The following is a 17,620-nucleotide window of genomic DNA, read 5'->3' as shown; positions in this document are numbered from 1 at the left end:
TGAGGTCACAAAATTGCTGAGTTGATTGAAAACAACCTTCTCAATGATCTTGGCTGTAAAAGGGAGATTTGATACAGGTCTATAGTTGTTCATTATAGATGCATCCAGTGTATGCTTTTAAGTCAATATGCTTTCAAGTCACTAACAATTAATAATATTCAGAAGCTAACCAACAATAATGATATTATAGCTTATTTGACATAATTTCATATCCTTTCATTTGGAATTGAGAACTTTTCATCCAGATGGAACATTTTAACCATGCAATTTATACAGAATGCTGGTAACAAGGCCTACTCAAGCAATGTACGTAAGACCATAACACTTTTGCATCCCCCAATGAATTGACCTGTTGTAGGCATGGCATCTCCCAATCCTCTGCCAAACCCCCATAAGAGACAGTACAGGGGTGCCACCTGCAGGAAAATATCATGCTATTAAATTCACTATAAACATGAGTTGTTCATCTGGCCACATTTATTTGCAGTCCCACTGCGTGTGCCTACAGAAGCTGCTGACACCATTGAAAGTATAATTTTGAACAGACATCTCTAGTCCAGTGTGTGTAATATATGCATGAAGACTGCAAGAAACATCCCCAATGAGTGTATTGTTATCCATACATGAACCTCTCAATTTGAACGATCCAAATCATTTTGGCACAACAGTAGAGTCCAAACCTATCAGCAGAGTATATTCTTAGCAAATGATGGACTTTTTTCAAACGCACCTTTTAAGCATCTTCATTCATGAAACTTAAAATAGATCTGGTTTGTGGCCAGTGAACAATTTTGTTGCCACCCCCCTCAAACCAGTGTCGGTTACATGAGGCCTATGCTTCAAATTTCGGTTTAGCAATGGTATATATAAGCTCAGCGGTATCAATGGGAACATCACTCTTTCCACACGCTTGACGTCTTCTCTATTAACCGTCCACCAAAGACAGAGGTGAGTTTCCATGCAGAAGACATACAGTAACCGAGGCCAGGATAGAAAAGTTGAAACAGCATCCAGGCTTTTACTGCGCATTTCATCCTGTTCATTTTATACAGGATAATCACAAAAACACTCAAATGCTGAGATTTGGTTTATGTATTATTTTGCTTTATTTGGAAACACCCCTGAGTGGGATGGGTTTGGACAATGCAAATTAGATTCTAAGACTGGACATTTGGTGGCCACATGCATTTGGCTTTAATAACCATAGTCTATCAGGACTTTTCTTTTGGAAACCACTAGAAAGAATATAATTGTATTTTATAAAGATTGCCAAATTACATCTGTTGCTTAATGTTAAGATGTTTGCAGGCAGCTTGATACTTTTGATTTAAACTCTGCCACACTGGTGCTTGTTGCTCTGAGATTAGCAAAAGACAACCAGACAAATGATGGTAAACAATGTATGGATGATTTACAATGTTTGAGACCCTGTGTAATGCACTGAATATTATCTGAGGAATTAAGTTGTCTTGAGTCTGTGGACTGAAAAATATATAATTAATTAAGTTGTCTTGAGTCTGTGAACTGAATAATATCTGATGAATTAAGTTGTCTTGAGTCTGTGAACTGAATACTATCTGATCAATTAAGTTGTCTTGGGTCTGTGAACTGAAAAATATCTGATGAATTAAGTTGTTTTGAGTCTGTGCACTGAATAATATATAATTAATTAAGTTGTCTTGAGTTTGTGAACTGAATAATATCTGATGAATTAAGTTGTCTTGAGTCAGTGAATTGAATAATATAGGATGAATTAAGTTGTCTTGAGTCAGTGAACTGAATAATATATGATGAATTACGTTGTCTTGAGTCAGTGAACTGAATAATATATGATGAATTAAGTTGTCTTGAGTGCTGAAAATGTGTCTAGTGAAAATGGGATTCAGTAAACTCTCCCACAGCAATGTTTACACTGTTTTGGTAGTGTTTTCATTTACTATATTCATCCTGCGCCCACACACTTCTAATTCTAAAAATGAAAGCATAGGCTATTTGTCGCATTGGTTGTAGTTGTATGTAACGAACTACCAGTATTTTCTATCCTTCCCATTATTTGTTTTGGTCCTTAGTAGGCCCTATTGACAACAGAATATTTAATTACCTGGTGACAACAAATAACAACATGTTATACATTTATTGCTGAATATTGAATGATGCTAAATGAAGGTTGGAATAAACTCCCCCTTTTTCATCATTCAGCTAAAAATGGCCTGTGCCCATCTGTGCAAAGAGGCTGACATCAAAACTGCATTGGAAGCATGCAAAGGTAATAGCTGTTTAATTTCCCCTGCAAAGTATATATAACCCATTGGTGTTTATGATAATGTGAAAATGTTTTTTTTACATGCAAATGATACTGTATTTTCTTAATATATGGTTTACAGCCCCCGAGTCTTTCAACTTTACTGCCTTCTTCAAAGCAGTCGGCTTTGCCAGCAAGACCGCTGATGAGGTCAAGAAGGCCTTCCAGGTCATTGATCAGGATGCAAGTGGCTTTATTGAGGAGGAGGAACTGAAGTATGAGCCATTCCCCATCACTCTTAACTACAAATAATCTAAAATAAAGAGATTAAATGAATGCTAGGGTCTGTTTACTTAATATCTACTTGTACGTATCTGTGCACATGCATTCTAGCTTTCAGTGTACATAAACATGGTAAATAAATGTGAATAAAGTCATGTTTGTCTCTGTGTCTCCAGGTTGTTCCTTCAGAACTTCTGCCCCAATGCCAGGACACTGACTGACGCTGAGACAAAGGCTTTCCTCAAGGCTGGTGATGTGGATGGTGATGGCATGATTGGAATTGATGGTATGAAATCTAACCTTTGCACAGCACACAGCAAATCATATCATTAATCAATATTAATTGCACATTTATAACAATGGGAATGTCTTGGTGTAAATCTATTTTAAGGCCTAAGCTATAGTAAATGTATGCTGTAAACCACTGGAAATGTTTCATATTTGCCCTTTTCTTTTGCAGAATTTGCTGAACTGGTTAAGCAATAAAGACCAACTGACCAACAACCACCCAAGACCTCCCCCCTTTTCAGCTTAATATAAATACTTTTTATACATTTGCTTGCAAGACATTTCCTCTAGTGTGGTACACTGTCCAAAATGATGATTGTGAATGTACCAGATGTGTTCATGTCTTAAATATGAATTTTGCTTATTGTAAAATCTATGATGCACTTTTCAGTAGTGGACAATAAAAATAATCAATATTCTTTTGGAATACCCAGTCTTTGTATTATTTCATGTTTAATATATCTGAGTTTGTATTCCACATTACACTGACAATTGCCCTTCTTTGCCTTGAGTTGGCAGGTTGTGCTAAGCTAATATGAAATTGTTTCAAGATTGACATTTCTATAGAGTTCAGCAGTGTTGTAATACTCACGTCCAGAACTTAGGCACTTTTATCAGTACTTGTGACTCAACTTGGACTCGCCTTTTCAAACTTTCCTGACTCAGACTTAAACTCGTATTTTCTTGAAATTTCTTTTGGCAGTTTGTCTGAATGGGTGGAATATTATAAGGAAGTTGCTATAATACCAGAGATGCTGGATACTCAGATCAGTTTTGATTTGCCGTGAGAAATTTCCACCACACACACATCCTGGCACGGCAGCTAGCAGTGAGATGTATAGAACCTAACGTGCAGACAGTTCAATAACTAGACTACTACTTGGGGACATTAAATAAAATAATTTACTTAAGCAACCCCTGGACTGTGTTAAGTACTGAAACAATACACCTACAAAATTAAATTATATAAACCATTGGGATATTTAGAAGTGTCATTTTTTTAAATAATTCAGCACAAAAATAATGAGCTAATGGAGAAGTATCAGTTATTAATGGTTTATAGCTACTGTACCAATGGGCAATTCATTAGTCATGGTTGTGTAGATGAGATCATTATTTGATCTCATCTCTGTCTCATATTTTGTAAACTTTGTTGAGGCCATAATTGATTAGTGATGAATCAATAAAAATATTTTTGACAATATGAAATGTGGTATAGTATTTAGCATGTGGATTGATGTTGATGAGAGTCCATAATGATACTATATTCGTCTTCTGACATTTCTGCAATTACCTGGTTTACTCTTTTACCTCGGTCCCTAAATATGGAAGGGCGCCTGAACGGAGGAATTTATGTGAATGTCTGTTGAATCTCAAATATAACATTTATTTCACCTCGGTGCAAAACCAACTATTGTTGAAATGCAAATATCAGAAAAGACTCGTTAATAGCATACTCTCTGTAAATGAAAGTTGTTATGACAACAATGTTATGTTTTATTATGTATTAATAATTCTTACTGGCTAATATAGAGATGTACATTGTTTTGATGTAAGGTAACCTATTACAATGAGCCTGCTGAGAGAGTCCCATATGAGAGTTCTGTGTATGCATTGGTGTTATGAATCCACTAGATGGTGCCAAACTCAATAACAATAGGTATTTTGCTTAAGGTAGTATAAAATTATTGTGCAGAATCTACAGACAAAATTCACCCACAAAACTGTACATGAGGCAGAGCTGTTTGATTTAATATTTTTAAAAGGACCTTTTGGACTATATAAAACCTTTGGCTGCAGATACAACTTCTAGATGTTTAATCTGCCGGACCAAGTGATTCTGAGATTCCTAAGGCTTCTGTGCATGTGTTTATTCTCAATGCATCTTCAATAATCTCAGTTGAAATCATGGGATGTGCATTTAGATCTTCTAACTACTCAGTGTTGTTTTAACATAGCACAGAGTGTTTTAATACATTTCAGAGCAGAATAACACGTCAGCTCCACTAGACGTGTCCTGTTGCCTTGGCATGACTATCACGTCAATAACATTCTACCCGCTACACCAGAAAAACAACTAAAATCAATTGTTTTTCCTAATCATTTGCATTCACAAGATAGAATGAATGTGCTATTCTTGGCTATTCTTAAGCTAGGGCCTTTGCTATTAGATGCAACGCAGCCTTGGCAGAGTAGCTGCAACATGTTTTATGTTGCCTAGTGCTGTACTCTGTTAAGTTCTGTCTTATGTTATCATTATATTATGCTTCGATGTTTCTTTTCTTTTTCCTCCAAACAACTATTGAGTGCATGCAATTGAAACACATGACACTTTGGATTTTCATTTGGTACATGAAAACATAAGTGGAAAAGTACTTTCAACATGTATGTCATTAAATACTGCTTTTTATCCACTAAATGTAAATTCTGTTTAAACACACCGCTGGACATGTTTTTTGCTTATGCAGATTTTAGAATACTTGCATGTAAATGCCAATTGCATGCAAAGCTCGCCAAAGTAAACAAAGTCAAAAGAAAGTCAAAAGCAGCAGTTACTCATATAGTTTGAAATACATTATTAGCCATGAAATTATGTTCAGTGTTCTTGATTACTTACATATGCTTTTAATTAAATTGTTGGTAAATGAAGAGCTATTAAGCTAAAAGATTGAAAAACCATGTAAAGATCACAAATTGTTAGCGTATTGAAGTCTAAAGTTATTTGCTTGCATACTGAAGATAAAGAAAAGTTCCTCTCGTATTTGAAGTGCGTTGTTTTAATTCATAGAATATAAATATAATTGTATTTCACTTGTGTAACACTTTGCTGATAGACACCAGATAATGCTGGAGAAGTTACAACTATCTTGCCCTGAGACAATGAGAAGGTGTAAAGGTAAATTAATAAATGATTGCCCAGTAACCATATAGGTGAGGAGGTATCAGAATGGTGCATGACATCACTGCAATGTGGGTAAGGTGCACCACCTGATCTGGATTCCTTCTCAGTCTCTCTTTCACATAAAATCAAGGAGAGAGAGCCTATTGAGTTTCTTGTTATGTGTCTGCTGCTGGAGCTTTAAGCCCAAGAAACTTCCAACATTGACATAGAGACCTATAGGTCAAATGAGCTGGTGGAATTCTCTTTATTTTAATTACACATTTTAAGTAATTGAACAACATTCATATCATATGATGATCCTGAGGGAAAAGTGAATAGCTTCCAACTCAGTAGAAACAGTAGAAATGCAGACTATCCACACAATCTATCCAAACACATATGCACCTGATTAAAAAAATAATATTAAGAACTGGAAATACAAGCTTAAAGTATTTCAGAAATTATTGGGGAGCTATATTTTCACGCCTACCTGCTTGCACCATTCATTTGCAGTCCTAAAGATAACAAAATAACATTTGCTTTTAGCAGTAAAAAATACGCAAATGCATTAGGATAAGCATACCTACTTAGCCCAATAAAATGTTTGGGTTGAAAACAAAACGTCAAAAAACATATTTTGATGATGTTTAAGAAACCTTGTAAGTGACCACAAACTAGTGAAAGGTAGTGTACAGTTGTGCTCATACCATTGGAGAATTGGTAATATATGTACCATTTGTAAAGATAACATGAGTGAGAAGGCAAAACACGTGTCTTTTATTTCTTATGGGATTCACATTCAACTGTAGGTCATAACAGAATGGCACAATCATAAAACAGAACATGGCAACAAAGAAATAAATGAACTGACCCCTGTTCAAATGTCTGCATACCCTTAGTTCTTAATGTAACAACTGGAGGGTCAACCTGGCCTTGTGCTTAGGGTCATTGTCATGCTGGAAAGTACAAGAGTGTCCCATGCGCAGCTTTTGTGCAGAAGAATGCAAATTGTCTGCCATTATTTTTTGATAACATGCTGCATTCATCATGCCATCAATTTTCACAAGATTCACAAGGGCATATTGTAACCAGGCATTTTTTGTGGCATTGGCGCAGTAAAGGCTTCTTTCTGGCAACTCGACCATGCAGCTCATTTTTGTTCAAGTATCATCGTATTGTGCTCCTTGAAACAACCACCCCATCTTTTTCCAGAGCAGCCTGTATTTCTCCTGAGGTTACCTGTGGATTTTTCTTTGTATTCCGAACAATTATTCTGGCAGTTTTGGCTGAAATCTTTCTTGGTCTACCTTACTTTGGCTTGGTATCGAGACATCCCCGAATTTTTCACTTCTTAAGTGATTGAACAGTATGGACTGGCATTTGTATATTGACTGGCGGAACATACCTTTCAATATCACCTTTCTTCTAATCACCTTGGTTATTTGATCAATCCCTCTTTGTTCTTGGCATATCCAGATTGTGAATATTGCAACATATATAGTAGAAAAATAATTCTGGCATTGCAGAAATCTGGGGGGAACGCAATTGTGAACTACATTCTGTAGTCAAGAATAGAACAGTTTGTCTGAATATCAAATCGCATACTTGCATACTACTATATTTTGCTTGGGGGAGGGTCAACCATCTTCATATTTTCGAAGGGATTTATCCTCCGGATACCCCATGTCATAAATAACGACCAATCGCTTAGCACTACTGAAAACTGTCATGCTGATTAAAGAAGCAATAAAACTGACCTTCTTTAGATTAATTGAGTATCTGGAGCATCAGCAATTGTGGCTTTGATTACATGCTCAAAATGGCCAGAAACAAAGAACTTTCTCCTGAAACTCATCAGTCTATTCTTGTTCTGAGAAATTAAGGCAATTCCATGTGAGAAATTGCAAAGAAACTGAAGATCTTGTACAACGCTGTGTACTACTCCCTTCACAGTACAGCACAAACTGGCTCTAACCAGAATAGAAAGAGGAATAGTTTGAGAAACAGACGCCTCACAGGTCCTCAACTAACAGCTTCATTAAATAGTACCAGCCAAACACCCGTCTCAATGTTATCAGTGAAGAGGCAACTCTGGGATGCTGGCCCTATAGGCAGAGTTGCAAAAAAAAGCCATATATCAGACTGGACAATAAAAAGAAAAGATGAACACAGACACTGGATAGAGGAAGATTGGAAAAAAGTGTTATGGACAGACAAAGTTTGAGGTCTTTGGATCACAAAGAAGAACATTTGGCAGAAGCAGACCAAATGAAAAGATGCTGGAGGAGTGCTTGACGCCATCTGTCAAGGATGGTGGAGGCAATGTGATGGTCTGGGGGTGCTTTGCTGGTGGTATGGTGACAGAAGCAAAGTTTGAAAGACACAATTATTAATTCAATAAAAAATGATTATTTCTAACCATGTCAATGACTAGATTTCTTATTCATTTTGTCATATTTCCTATTCAAACTCATTTCATGTATGGTTTCATGGAAAACAAGGAAATCTCTATGTCAAACCCAAACTTTGTGTATATGTTTTTGGAATACATACTGAAGACAATTAGAATGTTATATGTGCCATAATAAGGTTGCAATTTGCAAGGTATTTAGAATATTAGTTCATGAATAATTGAATAATTTTTTAATAAAAAAAGTATAATTTGTTTTACACAAAAATCTGGCGATTGGCTTGTTGAGAACACCAATGGGCTTAAAGGGTACTATTAGGTTCTAACATGATAAAAACAGTCTAAAGGTGCACCTTACTTATTCTGGTTACATGCATGGTTTATTTAAATTAGGTTCATCTGACCTGTCCTTGAGCAGCCTTTTCCCATCTTCAACACCCTCATGCCAACACATTCGCCAGCTGATATTGAAATTAAGCTTTTGTCCAGGTCCCCAAAGCATTTATATTCGGTGCTCTTCAGAATTATAGTACCCCTTGGTATAGATGAGCAAAAAAGTACAAGTGTATCAGGCACTATGGACAATTTATAATCAAATTCAAAATGACCCCTGTCCCTCAGGACATTAACTATTGCAGAATAAGAACTAGGGACTGAGTGGAGGTCTGGCGAGACTGTAACCACGTCCTGCGGGTTGCACAGGGGCTAGAAGGCCTCTTCTACTGGATTTGGGCTTGAGGGCAAACCTCCCACCACAGTACATGACTGCCAGGCTACACTAAATAATAGACCATTTAAGAGTACAAAAGAGAGACTGAAATTGGGGGGCCAGAGACTCTCTGGCCACGTCTGAGGAATTGACAGGTGTAACGTAATAGCTAGGCAGCATCCTCACTCAGATTTGGGCTAGAGGACAGTCCTGTGTCTTTGTGATTGTACTGTACATATAGGCAGTATAGGTATGTACGTCAGGACCAGCTCAGAGAGATAAGTTAGAGCAAGTCCATGTAGGTTGACAGTAAAATCTTAAAATTAGCCCTAGACTTTACCGGCAGCCAGTGTAAAGAGGCTAGTACTGGAGTGATGTGAACACATTTTTTTTTTCTAGTTACGTTTCTGACAGCTGCAATTCGCACTAATTTAAGTTTACTTACTGTAGCTGGAGTGAAGAGCATTACAACAGTTTAATCTTGAAATGACAAAAGCGTGTATTAGCTTTTCTTCACAATTATTTTGACAACATTTTCCTAATTCTGTAGATGGAAAAATGCTTGCTCTTTAAAAAAAATGAATATGTTCATTGAAAGAGAGATTATGGTCCAGAGTAACACAGAGGTCCCTTACAGTTTTTCTGTAGTTTTAGTTCTTTAGAGTTTAGAAGTAAAATAAAATTCTCTCACCTACCTTTGTCTGAAACATGTTTCCACAGTAGGCAGTTTTGGGGTTTCACCACTTTTTATAGAAATGTACAGCTGTGTATTGTTTGCATACTGTAGGCAGTGAACGATGACGTTGTTGTTCCAGATGACATTACAGAGTACAGACCAACCACACATAGAAAATTAAATCTCTTTGATAGATAGGATTTAAACCAGGCACGAAGGTGTCCATGTGTACCAATATGGGTTTCCAGTCCTTCAAGAAGTAGGGAGTGATCAGTGGTGTCAAAGGCAGCTCAGGTCAAGAAGCATGAGTACTGTCACAGAGCTTTGGTATGACGCCATCAAAAGGTCATTTACAACCTTAAAGGGTGAAGTACTATGGTGAGGTCTAAAACCAGACTGGAGCATTTCACAATTATTGTTTGTCTTTTGGAAAGCAGTGAGTTGCTTGGTAACAGCTTTTTCAACAAAAAAAACAGAGAGGAATGGAAGGTTCAATATTGAATTTATCCAGATCGAGGTTTGGCTTTTTTACAATAAGGTTTATTAAAACAAAACATGTTGGTGTTGTTGCAGAATTAGTTTGTGTAATATACAGAATTTTACTTAGCTGGCTTATAAAAAGTTAAAGGCTAAATATCTGGCAGATGGCAAAGTAGCTAACAGCAATCAGCAAGCAAACAGATGGCACCACAAACCCTGACCTTGAGTTTTGTTTGAAGCATTTCCCAAACCTTAGCTCATACATTAACCTTAGATTTTAACTTTACCCATTGAGATATAGGTAGAGACAGAATCTATACAAATTCACAGCGGATTTACGCCTCAACTTAACAATCTCACATATAGACATGTATCACCTACAAAATTTTCTGATTCTAATGTACATTGAAACGTCTGAAACCACATTGAGCTTGTGATATCTTGTTGAGGTGCCATGCTCTAGTCTAGAGAAGACCCATGCAGGCAAACACTTATTACAGAAGCCTGTGGTTTCTCCTTCAAAAACTGCTTGCAAGCTGGCTTAGGATTATTGTGTCTGCCCCTGGCTGTAAGGGATATTCAGCAAAATCCCTATAACTCAAAAGGTTTCATGTATCTGGTTGATTGGTGCCACGAGAATTTTCAATGATTTTGTAACATTTTGTTTTAAAGCATAATGCTGACAATTATGGGAGAATAATAAATAGATATGAAATCTGATATGCAATTAATAAATAATATTAATGTAGGTCAACGGACACTCTGTCAACACTATAACACACACATTACAGTGAGAACTAAGGACCTTTGCGAATTGTACACATTTAGCTTGACCTTGTCCAATGATGAATATTAGCTTTTCTCCGCACTCTGGAGAAAAGTCACATTGTTGGGGGTTGTCGTCTAAAAGAATAGGCATTATGCCACCCGTCACATTCTATAGGCACCCAATACAGTATGTAATTTCACTGCAGTGGCAATCTATATCTAGGAGCTGGTGGAGGTGACCTCAATGGATAAGATTCTATTTCTCGCAGAACTATTTTACAACACAAACACTCTAGGCATTTTGTGTGTGTGTGTGTGTATGTGTGTGTTCGTTTAAACGTGTGTGAGAGCAGGCCTGTGTTTATGACCTCTAATTGAGATAAAATCATCATACAGAATTTTTACCATAGTGGGATTAACAGGTTGACCTTGGATCCTTAAATCTGCTGGACAGAACGATTGTTCAATATTTATTCCTGTCTGTAGTGTGAAAGACTATGAGGAAGTTTACTCATCACGATGATATTCTTTGATAGGCCCAGTTGTGTGTGTATCCTTGGAATTTAGTTTATTTGCAGAAGATATTTTAACTCCATCTGGTGAGACTTATGTCTGATAGAGTAGCATGGAATTAAATATTTGCATGGTTTACATCCAAATGATGGCAAATTGTTTTGAGAGCCGAGCGTTCATTCTTGGGGGGCCCTTTACCATTGTACTTCACAAAAGCCACATTGTATCCCTTCCTGATGATTTCAACATCCATTAGCTGCACATTTATTATTCAGTTACACATGTTATAGTTTAATCTAGTTAATTGGAGATGGACCTCACCTTGAATGCTTACTGAATTATTCTTTTCACTGAGGACAAACTCTCCTGCTCTCAAAGGTGTAAAAATTACAAAGTAAAAGAAATCATGAGTTTGGCTGGGTTCACTACTTTAGGGAATTATCTAATTAAGATCTAAGTAACCATGTAAAGGGAGTTCAAAATTAACCAGTGATGAATTAAATAAAAAGGAGTGTAAATGATCAATTATGGTCACTGGTTAGGTTATTAACTCTATTTACCTGGTCATTACGCTCTTCCTTAGGAACTTCCCAAAACTGGGTTACACAGCCAAGTACTTTTATTTCGTACTTTTTACACCTCTGCCTACTCTATTTGTACGTGTGAAACAAATAACAGTTTGAGGTCTTTTTTTGGGGGAGGGAGACAGAGAGAGCAAGAAAGAAAGAAACAAAAGGAGAGACAAATTTGTTGTACCATCGCAATATATAGTAATTTGAGAAGAGAGGGAGAAGAGGAGGTGGACGGGACAAGGATGGCAGCAGGGCTTATAATAATGCACTTATGACTTAATTTGCCATAAACAAGGGCGTTGCTAATGTCCACAGTAGGCAAGCCAGTCTATGGTCCTGCCCAGGGGGTGTTATAAATAGGAAAGGTTAATTAGGTAGGGAAGAAATTTGATCAGGGTCTACCAGTTAAAATTTGATACTCAGACAGGTAACTCAAGCATTACCTATTGTCACTGCAATCAGAGATATAAATCGTGTCTGACGGACACCATTCACAGCATAACCTTCCCTAACTCTTTCGGATCAAGACCGGTTGAGAACCTAAACGCGGTAAGTTGACTTTGTGGGAAATGGTTATTTCATTTGCCTATATGTGTTGATACTGAGTAATTGACTTGGTTATAATATTTTGACAAAGGATACTGTATTTCACTGAAGTTATGCCATATTATCTTTGGGAAATGATGTAATGCTATTCCTTGTAGCAAAATTATTCTTGTTTAAACTTGTTAACGAACCAGTTGGGATATACCAGGTGTGTGCGTAAACATTCTCAGCCTTGTTTAAACACAACTAAGATATTCTTAAATTGTGAGAGATGTCTACCCTATGCATTGTCTGTTTGCCTTGGCACAGTTTAGTACACACATGTTGACAAATATTTTCCTGGATCTATTAAGCATTAAAGCTTCAGTACACTGATTCCGAACAAGATAGTTCTAAATGCAGACTAAAGAAAATTTGCCAGAAGTTTTATTTATATTTTTTGTCAGAAGAATCACTTCTTGGTCATTTAGCAGATGCTCTTATCCAGAGCAACTTAGTGCATAGGTCTAAGGGTAGCTAAGTGGAACAGCCCGGCAACTCAGGAGTAGTAAGTACATCCTACTTAGTGAAATAGTGATCAGCAATGGCAGAGCTAGAAGCAAAACAAGAGAAATAATAAACAATGTGATCATTACTTTATGAAGACATCATGGGAGGAGGGGATGGGGTGTTTTCCTGAGAAAATAAATTCAACAGCATCAAGAGACACTGCCATACTTGTCATGATTATAACTATACATTTTACATGCCTATTTACACAGAATTCTCAAAAGATTGTCAAATAATTATAACATATGCATAAGTCCAAATCTTTGTCTTCAAATACTGTTATAGCTGTTATAGCTTACGAGAATATAAGTGTTAATAATTCACCACTGTTTTTCCTTTGACAGGACTAAAATGTCGCTCTCATCTATCCTTTGTACTGATGCAATCGAAACAGCTCTAAAGGAATGCCTGGGTATCATCTTCCATTAATATCATTATTTCTTTATTTATTAAATTCCTTAATCTTCATATTAGTGGTAGCCTGGGCTATTGGCAAATTGACTATACTAAACAATGTGGAATTTGTCATATTGTTGTTGAGGTATTTTTTGATGTAAAAAACAAAAAAATACAGCCAACAATACAGATTATAATTTGAGAAGAACCAGACTCTGAGGGTTGGCCAGTCCTCTTGAAGAGGGCTACTTCAAAGAAAATAAGCTTTACACCACTTTAGGCTAACTCTAATTCTCCAAACGCAGAACCGATGCCAGGTTTCACCATTGTTTCAGCCCATTCAAATACATTTTAGATTTAGTTAGTTACGTTTTTAATGACTGACAATGTTAATATGAATGCCATCAGAACCACAAAAGAGCAGCATGAGCCCATCTAGACTCCTACCAGTGGCTTCCAGTGAATAAATACATGCTAGTAACCAGGTTTTCTGATGTATTCCATGCACTGCCAGCACCGGACTCCTTCAACTGCAGGAAATTCTTTCAACAATGTGGTCTGTCCAAGAAGAGCCCTGCGGAAGTGAAGACTGTCTTTAAAATTCTGGACAATGACAACAGTGGATACATTGAGGAGGAGGAACTCAAGTGAGTTGGCTAAAATGGTTTTAGTCGATAAACTCGAATCGTATAAGTCTAATCAGGTCTTTTCATTAATCTATTATTATTCATATATATATATATATATATATATTAATATAACTAGGCTATACAGTTTTTTTTAACTAAACCTGTACTTTCGTTCAGTATTAAAAACATCCTGAGGTAATTTTTTTCAAAGTAGTCTACCTGGATTTTATAGGATTTCCTGTTACCTGATGGACAGAATTATACATGGAAATAGAATAACTAAAATAGACGAATCATTAACTTTTTCCTAGCCCCTAAAGATAGGCTTTGTGACTCTTTAGTATTTTTACCTCTTTCGGTCATTTGCACTGCAAATTTGCACCACATTTTATTTAACATGATTGCATATTATTAGGACTGTTTTAAGTATATACAGTATCTCACAAAAGTGAGTACACCCCTCACATTTTTGTAAATATTTGAGTATATATTTTCATGTGACAACAATGAAGAAATGACACTTTGCTACAATGTAAAGTTATGAGTATGCAGCTTGTATAACAGTGGAAATTTGCTGTCCCCTCAAAATCACACAAGACAGCCATTAATGTCTAAACCGCTGGCAACAAAAGTGAAAATGTCCAAATTGGGCCCAATTAGCCATTTTCCCTCCCCAGTGTCATGTGACTCGTTAGTGTTACAAGGTCTCAGGTGTGAATGGAGAGCAGGTGTGTTAAATTTGGTGTCATCGCTCTCACACTCCCTCATACTGGTCATTGGAAGTTCAACATGGCACCTCATGACAAAGAACTCTCTGAGGATCTGAAAAAAAGAATTGTTTCTCTACATAAAGATGGCCTTGGCTATATGAAGATAGCCAAGACCCTGAAACTGAGCAGCAGCACGGTGGCCAAGACCATACAGCGGTTTAACAGGACAGGTTCCACTCAGAACAGGCCTCGCCAAGGTCGACCAAAGAAGTTGAGTGCACGTGCTCAGAGTCATATCCAGAGGTTGTCTTTGGGAAATAGATGTATGAGTGCTGCGAGCATTGCTGCAGAGATTGAAGGGGTGAGGGGTCTGCCTGTCAGTGCTCAGACCATACGCCACACACTGCATCAAATTGGTCTGCATGGCTGTCATCCCAGAAGGAAGCCTCTTTTAAAGATTATATACAAGCCCGCAAGCAGTTTGCTGAAGACAAGCAGACTAAGGACATGGATTACTGGAACCATGTCCTGTGGTCTGATGAGGTTCAGATGTTTCAAGCGTGTGTGGCGGCAACCAGGTGAGGAGTACAAAAACGAGTGTGTCTTGCCTACAGTCAAGCATAGTGGTGGAAGTGTTATGGTCTGGGGCTGCATGAGTGCTGCCGGCACTGGGGAGCAATTCGGACATTTTCACTTAGGGGTCTACTCACTTTTGTTGCTTCCTGTATAGACATTAATGGTTGTGTGTTGTGTTATTTTGAGGGTACAGCAAATGTACACTGTTATACAAGCTGTACACTCACTACTTTACATTATAGCAGTGTCATTTCTTCAGTGTTGTCACATGAAAAGATATAATCAAATATTTACAAAAATGTGAGGAGTATACTCACTTATGTGAGATACTGTATATCATCTGCAACTACCTTTTCATTTAACCTTGAAAAAAATCAGGACGGACTCTTAAGGTTAACTCATATGGTTTTGTCTGAGTTATGACTGAAACAATATATATTCATCCATTTATCATTAGTATCTTGGTACTGACCTGCCGAGAAGAGCTCAATTAATTATGTCAAACTGTATCATGTGCAAGAGACAAACATGCTTTAAATTTGTCTTTCCAGATAATACTACCTCTTCAGGATCTGAACTGTTCTTTTGCGAATCATTGTATTGCTAGTGCGGCCACGGTAGAACATCCCTTTAGGAAGTAAGCATAGTGTATTGGGGGTGACACAATGTGTGTTTGTGTGTGTGTGTGCCTCAGGTACATCCTGCAGAGGTTCTCCCTTGGGGCTCGTGTCCTGACTGACAAAGAGACCAAGGCCTTCATGTCCGCTTGTGACGATGACAGCGATGGCATGATTGGGGCAGATGGTAAGTATCCGACTGTACTTTGGTGATTATGATGATGATAACCCCATTTACATTGTAGTCTTTAACAATGAAATGTGTGGTAATGAAGAGATGTATCATAGCATTGTTTGTTGTGGCTGGCAGGATACCAAATTCAGAATGCATGGTTACGATTCTGTTTTTGTGAATGCAAACGTTTTTGCATGCAATTGCTTTGCAATTATTATTTGTTTTTGCAAATCTCTGTAAACTGTGCTCTGTCACCGTAAATGGTATAGTGCAGTGTCTTGGATAAATATCCTCAAATCAAAATCCTTAGAATGATTAGTTGAGTGAGTTGAGTCAACATATCCCAGATTTTGAGTTAGTTGAATGAGTCTTTAATCACATGCTCTGCCCCAATGCACATTTCAAGTTCAGTAATTCGAAATGTCTCTGTTCCTTGTCCCCCAACAGAGTTCCAGGCCATGGTCCTATCCTGAATCCTCGGGAAAAACCATCACACTTCTCCTCGCCCCACTCCAGAGCCAGGATTTAATTTTAGCTTTCCATCTGTCCACCTATTTACAAACATGTATTCTTTATTTTGCAAGACACAGGTTCACTGACTCCACCACATTCACACAATTTTTATTTTTGCTTTCCGCATGCATCTCATATTGGTCAAACAGCATTATACTACTGCCCAAAATGTATCACCAAATTACAGACAAAATAAAGGAATAAAATACATTCTGAAATCTTGAAATCTCCTTTGTTTGTTTCACTTTACTCAAATGGAATGTACTAAAGTTTTGCCACAATGATGCTACACCGTTTCATACAATGCGATTACATTAACAGAAAATGTGAACATTTTCAAATGTGAAATATTACAGTACAGAATGTTCAGAAATGAAAAGGCTAAATGATCAGCTGACATTGAAATCTATCTTAACGTACCTTAACATTAAAGTAACTTAGCAGATAATTTACAGTAGTGTGCATAAATATTTTAGTACTGGCCTTCAGTGGAAATCAGCCCCACAACCTTGGTGTTTGATTCTCAAGCACTATGCTCCATCAACTGAGCTATGCAATGTCCTTGCCTCACTTTGTCATAACTTAGTCAATGGAACCTTTTTATGCTTCCATAACATCAAGATACATTATTGCCTTAAAAACATTGTACAGAAAACGATTAATTGTTGTTGAGGCTTGGATCATTTCTTTAGAGCATCTGAAACATCCAGGATAATCAATGGTGGGACTAATTTAAATAGTTTGAATCAGAAGTAACACTTTATTAAATCCTAAAAGTGTGTCTGTTAATGTTCTACAGGTTAACTACTGGCAATCAGTAAATAATTGACCTTACTATTTACTAACCTTAACCTTATTCCTAACCCTAAACTTAACCCTTACCCTAAACCTTCTTCAAAACCTTAACCACAGCAAGGATTTACTTAACAGATAGTTGTTCAATAATTGGTGATAGTATAGTATTAAAACCTGTTGAACATCTACAAATGGAAAGACTCAAAATCAGGCATAACCAAATAAAATATTCCAGATCATTAGTAATGTAGGTTACAGCACAAGACAAAACAGTGGAGTAGTGTGTGGACTGC

At 37.1% G+C, this 17,620-nt stretch overlaps 2 protein-coding genes across 2 annotated transcripts; both read left to right on the top strand.

Annotated features, from left to right (window-relative positions):
* The first annotated feature begins 871 nt into the window (after positions 1–871).
* Positions 872–3,241, top strand: LOC105013010 (parvalbumin beta 1). Its single transcript, XM_010874231.3, has 5 exons — positions 872–948; positions 2,200–2,266; positions 2,385–2,517; positions 2,701–2,810; positions 2,985–3,241. Exons 2-5 carry the CDS (start codon positions 2,206–2,208, stop codon positions 3,008–3,010), a joined length of 330 nt encoding a protein of 109 aa, XP_010872533.1. The 5' UTR covers positions 872–948; positions 2,200–2,205; the 3' UTR covers positions 3,011–3,241.
* Positions 3,242–12,056: 8,815 nt separating this feature from the next.
* pvalb8 (parvalbumin 8) lies at positions 12,057–16,716 on the top strand. Its single transcript, XM_010874233.3, has 5 exons — positions 12,057–12,370; positions 13,261–13,328; positions 13,827–13,959; positions 15,922–16,031; positions 16,467–16,716. Exons 2-5 carry the CDS (start codon positions 13,268–13,270, stop codon positions 16,490–16,492), a joined length of 330 nt encoding a protein of 109 aa, XP_010872535.1. The 5' UTR covers positions 12,057–12,370; positions 13,261–13,267; the 3' UTR covers positions 16,493–16,716.
* The last annotated feature ends 904 nt before the right edge of the window (positions 16,717–17,620 follow it).

The sequence above is a fragment of the Esox lucius genome, chromosome 11 (genome assembly GCF_011004845.1).
Source record: "Esox lucius isolate fEsoLuc1 chromosome 11, fEsoLuc1.pri, whole genome shotgun sequence".
In the NCBI taxonomy this organism is placed as follows: domain Eukaryota; kingdom Metazoa; phylum Chordata; class Actinopteri; order Esociformes; family Esocidae; genus Esox; species Esox lucius.
The sequence above is the reverse complement of the archived record's forward strand: the minus strand, read 5'-3'. Positions and strand labels throughout refer to the sequence as shown.

What these genes read in the sequence shown, in the direction of transcription:
- LOC105013010 (XM_010874231.3), top strand. Translation starts at nt 2,206, where the DNA reads ATGGCCTGTGCCCATCTGTGCAAAGAGGCTGACATCAAAACTGCATTG. An exon ending in TGCATTGGAAGCATGCAAAG is followed by an intron (nt 2,267 to 2,384) that starts GTAATAGCTGTT and finishes TATGGTTTACAG; the next exon opens with CCCCCGAGTCTTTCAACTTT. An exon ending in TGGCATGATTGGAATTGATG is followed by an intron (nt 2,811 to 2,984) that starts GTATGAAATCTA and finishes TTTCTTTTGCAG; the next exon opens with AATTTGCTGAACTGGTTAAG.
- pvalb8 (XM_010874233.3), top strand. Translation starts at nt 13,268, where the DNA reads ATGTCGCTCTCATCTATCCTTTGTACTGATGCAATCGAAACAGCTCTA. An exon ending in ATTGAGGAGGAGGAACTCAA is followed by an intron (nt 13,960 to 15,921) that starts GTGAGTTGGCTA and finishes TGTGTGCCTCAG; the next exon opens with GTACATCCTGCAGAGGTTCT. An exon ending in TGGCATGATTGGGGCAGATG is followed by an intron (nt 16,032 to 16,466) that starts GTAAGTATCCGA and finishes GTCCCCCAACAG; the next exon opens with AGTTCCAGGCCATGGTCCTA.